This window comes from Cornus florida, unplaced genomic scaffold, assembly GCF_030987335.1.
Source record: "Cornus florida cultivar Cherokee Brave unplaced genomic scaffold, ASM3098733v1 CherokeeBrave_3.0.0_Hap2_Chr04, whole genome shotgun sequence".
In the NCBI taxonomy this organism is placed as follows: Eukaryota; Viridiplantae; Streptophyta; class Magnoliopsida; order Cornales; family Cornaceae; genus Cornus; species Cornus florida.
In genome coordinates this window covers 84672895-84679773 of record NW_026775574.1, presented here as the reverse complement: position 1 = coordinate 84679773, position 6879 = coordinate 84672895, and the positions used below count along the sequence as shown (strand labels likewise).

Here is a 6879-nt window from a genome sequence, read left to right as displayed (position 1 = left end):
AGTATTAAATGGGAGGACAACCAATGCTTGTTGTTTGATGATCCAAGCTTTTGAATACAAGTAGCATATGTCTCTAACCTTGTGTTGTATTTGGATTGTGAGCTTAATGAAAGGATTAATGACTTGTTTTAATCTGTTGTGCCTTTCACATGTTGTTTAGACAATATATGCTTCATTACTTAGATATATTGTGCCTTTCGCATGATGTTTAGACAATACATGCTTAACTAATCATCCTTGCTTGTTGAATCAACCAAACACACATACACACCAATATTGCAACACACCATTTGCCCTCATTAGTCACTTATCAATGGTATGGAAATGCATTGCTTGGTGGTGATCTCTAAACCCCAAGTCTCTTCTCTCTCTTACTTACTCCTAGTTGCATTCTTTTGTTATCACTTAGTTTAATTTAGTTGCTCTCTAGTTTATTCAACCAACCAACCAATTGTTTGATCACTCGATCTACTAGCCCTAATAGCTATTCGACAACCTTGTTTGACCCTCACAATCCCTTGGGATGATCCCTACTCACCCTAGCTATATTTATAGTGAAAGGTAGTAGTGGCTTCTATAAATGTAAAACTTGGCCCTCGCCTTAATGCACACTCTTCAAACTTGATGGTGTAGGACGACGAGAATACCGGACCATCACCGTTTGACGTACCTGTGTGTACACATACCGCTGAGGTGGCAGAGATGATGCGAGAGTATGTAAGTGCTACAGCGCCACCTCGAGCGAGTGCTGACATTGCTGAGGCCACAGTACTTCCCCAAGAGAGGGAAGATATGTCTCGAAACGATGCCCAAAGAAGGGCTGAGGATAGGTCAGAATCCTCAACCCCTGAGGTGACAATTCGTTCGGGCGCTCCTACAGCTGGGTCACCCAGGAGCGAAAATGTAGAGGTTCCCCGGCGACATAGTATAGACACAATTTCGAGCTCGCCCATGGAAGTGCAAGAGCCCTTATAACCTAGAGATGAACATATGGGCTAGCAGGCCTCCTCCGAAAGGGATGAGGCCTCCGATCGGGACCCCCAAGCCTCGCCTTTAGAGACACAGGAGGTAGAGCAAGCTTCTCTTGTGAACGAGGAGACTTGGCAAGAGGAGAGGGTTCAATCATCCTGAGGTTTCACAATTTCTATCTTTGCGCCATGTATATGTGCGACAATCAATGTACCTATGCCTTGGCAAAATTTTGGAGATTTTTGCAGAAGCGACAGATGAAAACCTTATCAAGGAGGCTACACTCCTATTAGATGATGTTCAAAGACTTGAAGTTCTAGTTTCGTGGCTGCGAAAACGATTATATGTGGCTAAGAAGTGTCTGCAGCAGCGACTGCTCACACCACGCCTTCAAGAAACACGAGCTCGGATTAACAAATTGGAGCGGGAGCTCGCACAAGAGCGAGAAAGCTTGGCAGTGATGATAGCGTACTCGCGGGAGCTCGATGATGATTACTCATTGCTGTCGTCATATGTGGATTAGATTTATAGGTTGCTTTTTGATTATTGATGTAAACATGAGTCAAAGACTCCACAATTGTAATCGAACAACATTGAATGAGAAAATTTTGTGATTATCCTTCTCTTGGTCTTTTTTTTTTTTACAAGAACTCGAGTCATGCACCAAATTGAACAAAACCAGTAACTTTTATTCAGGATAACCAAGTTTAACAAAAGTAAAGCTTCAGCCAGACATTATTAATGGGGCTATTATCAGAGCCCTCGAGTGTGTAATAACTATTATCGCTAGATGTTTTGACAATATAGGGGCCCTCCCAATTAGTTGAGAATTTGGAAGTTAAAAGACCGCGCATAATATGTGGAGCAGCTTTAAGAATGAGCTGGCCTGGTTGGAACTGTCGAGGTTGGACATGCTTGTTATATGCTCGCGCTATGTTGTACTGGTATTGCTGAAGAAGCTGCAAGGCTACCTCGCGCCACTCATCAAGGGCCTCCAACTCATTATCTCGAGACATGGGAATCACGCTTCGCGAGGCGAGCTGCGCCGCAGGGACTGCAGTATCAATGGGCAAAACAGCCTCCGTTCCATAGACAAGGGAGAATAGAGTTTGACCAGTAGAGCGTTTGGTGGAAGTATGATAAGCCCAGAGTGCTAAAGGCAATTGCTCTACCCATCTACTAGGCTTTTCTTCGAGTGTTCGACTTAAGATTCAAATGAGATTCTTGTTTAAAGCCTCTACTTGGCCATTACCTTACGGGTAATATGGCGAGGACCGCTTATGCTGGACATTGTACTGCCTGAGCAATTGCTTGACTTTATGATTAATGAAAGGAGTACCATTGTCAGTGAGAATGCATTGAGGGATTCCGAAGCGACAAATGATATTCTCTTGTATGAAAGCCGCGACGGCCCCACCGGTGGCGTACTTGAGGGGGACCGCCTCAATCCATTTAGTGAAGTATTCTGTTGCAACGAGAATCCACATATGACCTCGCACCGGTGGATAGATTGGCCCAATAAGATCTAGCCCCCATGTGTGAAATGGCCAAGGGACTTCAATAGGATGGAGGGGTGTAGCCGGCGTATGGATTTGACGATAGTGATGTTAACAAGGTCGGCATTTTTGTACATGAGACTTGGCATCGCGCTCCATAGTAGGCCAATAAATTCCCTTTTGTAACAGGTGCGTAAAGAGCTTGCGTGAGCTTCGATGCTCCAACTAGTGAGCCTCTTTGAGAGCTTCCATGGCGTCATTGCGAGACAAACATCACAGATACGTACCATTAAGGGTTCGACGAAAGAGTTCACTTTCCCAAAGCTCGAATCGTGCGGACCTCCTCTTTAGCTTTGCAGCAGCTTGTTTATCGTCTGGAAGGGTACCATGCGCAAGGAAATCAATGAACGGGTGACGCCAATCAACCATCTCAAGAATACAAGATTTGGTCTCATCTATTATAGCCTGACATCGCGGGCAGGTACGTTGCAGAGTATTGGCCTGAGCTGCCATATCTGGCCAATAATAACCATGACACTAGAGTCGTCGGTATAACGCAAGAGGTGTAGCACAGTGCTGCTCATGAGTTGCTATGAGAGCTTCTTCAGCATCGTGAGGGCCCAAACATCTGGCTAACGTTCCACATGGAAGACGGAAGTAGAAAAGTCCCTGTAAGAGTTGGAATGATTTCAGCTGTGTGAGAGATAGTGTTCCTGTCCGCTGTTTGAGCTGACTAATGATTGGAGCTCACCAATCATTGTCCGGAACAGTTTAGGCCGGGAAAAGCTCAGCGATGGTAGTTGGACCAATGCGTTTTGTGATACGGATCCGAGTCATGTCATCTGTAATTATTAGCTTAGAGGCTAACGTTGCGAGTGCATCTGGGTACCTATTATTGGAACGAGGTACATGCAAGAACCTAACAGAGGAGAATCTAACGACGAGCCTTTGAATAATGGTACGATAAGATGCGAGCGAAGGCTTGCGTATGGCATACTCGCCCGTTACTTGCTTAACAACTAACTTGGAATCCCCGCATATGCATAATCGTGAGATGCCTTTGTCGAGGGCTATTAGGAGGCCAAGAATGAGTGTTTCATATTCGGCTTCATTGTTGGAACAGCGAAAGGCCAACTTGAAGGCTGCGGTGACATGCTGAGTTGGAAAAGTGAGGACAATACCTGCCCCTCCTCCTGTGCTAGTGGAAGACCTATTAAAAGCTAGTTGCCATTCGCTGTGACTGTTTTCAATAGCGGCCACCTGGAGCTCGTCAAGGGGCAATGCGTCGTCAAGGGGCTCATGCCTTTGCTCGGGGAATTGCGTAAGCAAATCTACTAAAGCTTGGCTCTTAATACCCTGCAGTGCGTAACAGGTAATATCGAACTCTGAGAGAGCTAAAAGCCATCGCGACGCTTTTCCTGAGATGATTGGCTTAGAGAGGAGGTGTTTATACGGGTCGCACTTTATGATCAAATGGACGCGATGGGCCATGAAGTTATGTCTAAACAAGTGCGAGGCAATGACGCTCGATGGCTGAATAGCGAGCCTCAGCCTCGCGTATAAGGCGATTGAGATAATAGATTGGCCGTTCTTGCCCGTCGACTGTTTGCGCGAGAAGGGCCTCAATAGACTTGTCAGTTGAAGTGAGATAGAGAAGTAAAGGCTGCTCCCTGACAGGTGGGTGCATGGTGGTCGAGGAGGCAAGAATGGCCTTAATCTTCTCAAAGGCTGCTTGATGAGCTGTTGTCCAAAGGAATTTGGCATTGCCTTTAATCAAAGTGCTAAAAGGATGAGAGACTTCGGCGAGAGCTGGTATGAACCTACGTAAATACGAAACTTTGCCCAAAAAACTTTTAAGCTGTTTGAAGGAGTAGGGGCGGGGCATATCTATAATTGCGCGAGCTTTGGTGGGGTCGAGGTCGATCTCTTGGCGATGCACCGAAAAGCCTGAAAAATTTTCGTGATGTACCCCGAACGCGCACTTAAGGGGATTCATGCGTAGATTGTATATACGGCATCGTTCAAAAACGCGACGTAAAATGTGGAGATGATCCTCTTGCCGTTTGGATTTCACCACCAAGTCGTCGACATAGTCTTCCACCGTGTGATGCAACATATCGTGAAAGATGGCAGTCATGGCTCTTTGATATGTGGCTCCAACATTCTTTAACCCAAAGGGCATGACAGTGTAGTGGAAGTTGCCAAGTGGTGTCCAGAACGACATCTTATTCCATCTCCCTCGGCCGCCCGTATCTGATTGTAGCTGCTGTACCCATCCATGAAAGAGAAAAGTGAATGCCCAACCGTTGCATCAACCAGTGTGTTTATGATAGGAAGAGGGAAATCATCCTTCGGGCATGCCTTGTTGAGATCACGAAAATCAACGCAGATTTGGATTTGTCCGTTCTTCTTTTTCACAGGAATAATATTTGCTAGCCAAGTTGGATGTAAGATTGGCCTAATGAATCCTGCGAGGAGTAAGTTTTCGACCTCTGTCTTAATCTGAAACTCAAGCTCATGTCGATAGACTCGAGGTGCTTGTTTGACAGGGCGCGAGCCTGGGATGGTACTGAGATGATGTGTCACGGGCTGGGGGTCTAGTCCTAGCATCTCGCTATAGGTTCATGCGAAGATGTCCGAGAATTCCTTCACGAGGCAAATAAGGCCATCTCGCAATGATAGGTCCAATTGCGAGGAGATGAAGGTCGTTCGTGACTCTCGTCCTGCGGGGGCAAGATTGACTTCCTCGAGATCCGGCAGTTATAGTGGCTCCTCCTTTATACACGTAGGCTCGACAACTAGGCTCACCAAGGCTGAGCCCATACACCGTCATAAGCAGTAGACATATCGCCCATCCGGCAGCCTTACTCGTTTGCACTCTCGTGAGGTAACGAATTCTGTGCTGCGATGAGGAACATATGGTTGTGGAGGATAAAAGATGCCGTACTATACCTCATCCCACTTGGGTAGCGGAGTACGAATTATATGCGCCTCTGCTTCTTCATCCTCGTCATCCAACTCATCAAAGAATAGAGCCTCAGTAAAGTATGCCTCGTGCTTGGCAAATGGCTTATCAGAGCATGGAACCATGACGACTTTGTTACCCAAAATGCCTTAATTGATGGTAGGTAGAGGCCACTATGCCGAAACGGTGCATCCACGCCCGCCTGAGGAGCACATGGTAGGATGTATCAGCCTCGATGACATGGTGTTTGGTGGGAGCTCGAAATCTACCAACTGCTAGATCAACATTTACATAGCCGAGAGTCTGGTGGGATTCATTGCCGAAACCATAAACTTCAATGGCCTCATTGATAAGGCGATCTTAGGGCAAACCAGCTTTCTGAAAGGTGGCCCATGGCATGATGTTAATGGGAAATCCGTTATCTAGAAAAGCACGCCGGAACTCCCTACCATTGAGCTGTGCAGTGACATAGAGAGGACGATTCTGAGGAGTAGAGACCCTCTTGTCAGATTCGGAGAAGGAAATGGTCAAAGGAGCCTGGTGAGAGGGGGGTTGACTTGACGAAGCGGCTGCGCAGCACTCTTCCTCACCGTATTATGTTTAAACCTTGGATTGCGTGGGGTTGGTTTCTTCCAACTCATCATAATACGTGACCACAGCCACACCGCGATGATAAGGGTATGGATTGCGCCGCACATCCTTTGGCACGGTCAACTCGAGATTACCACCCTCGAGCCGTTGTTGAAAAATTCACCTTAGAGTCCTACAGGCACTTGTTGGATGTGTAGTGGCTTGGTGGAAGATACAAAAATTTGGGTCGCACGATCCTGCGCAGTTGGCTCTTTGTGAGGAACAGGTAGCACGACTACACCATGCTTGACTCACCGCTCGAGAGTACTGGCGACTTTTTCCATACATACCGAGAATGGGGGAGGATCATTTGTTCACTCAGCTCGAGATCCCTTGGCTCTAACATCTGTCTCACGAAGCTTTTTTGCTCTGTCATTGCGAGGAGCAACCGGCGTGTCTTTGCGAGTTACCTGTCCAGCGACCTCTACCTTGGGAGGTGCGAGATCTTTACAAATGTTCCGTACAGCTGTGGTGAGATCGCTGAAGCTGTTGAGACCCAGATTGACCAAGTGTATCCTGTAGGTCTTAGTCATGCCCTGTATGCAGATATCAACCAGATCCTTTTCACTACTACCCTCAAAGCATTCCCTCGCACGGGCTTGGAAACGAGAAATGAACTTGAGGGGCTCCTCGTGAGATTCTTGCGTTTCTTTAGTGAGGGAGAGGGTGGTGACCCTCTCGTTGGCTTGGCCAAACTTGTTGTGGAACTTCTGGGAGAGTTATTGCCAAGTGGTGATCGAGTCTGGCTTGAGACTACGAAACCACCTGTGCGCGAGCCTTGTGAGAGACTTGGAGAATTCTTGAAGGCGCAAGATCTCG

At 47.0% G+C, this 6879-nt stretch overlaps 1 protein-coding gene across 1 annotated transcript; it reads right to left on the bottom strand.

Annotated features, from left to right (window-relative positions):
* Nucleotides 1-1676: 1676 nt before the first annotated feature.
* LOC132305251 (uncharacterized) lies at nucleotides 1677-2978 on the bottom strand. Its single transcript, XM_059802924.1, has 3 exons — nucleotides 2753-2978; nucleotides 2227-2434; nucleotides 1677-2172 (listed from the first exon to the last, which is right to left on the bottom strand). The coding sequence occupies exons 1-3, from the start codon at nucleotides 2976-2978 to the stop codon at nucleotides 1677-1679; spliced, it is 930 nt and encodes a 309-aa protein (XP_059658907.1).
* Between the last annotated feature and the right edge of the window lie 3901 nt (nucleotides 2979-6879).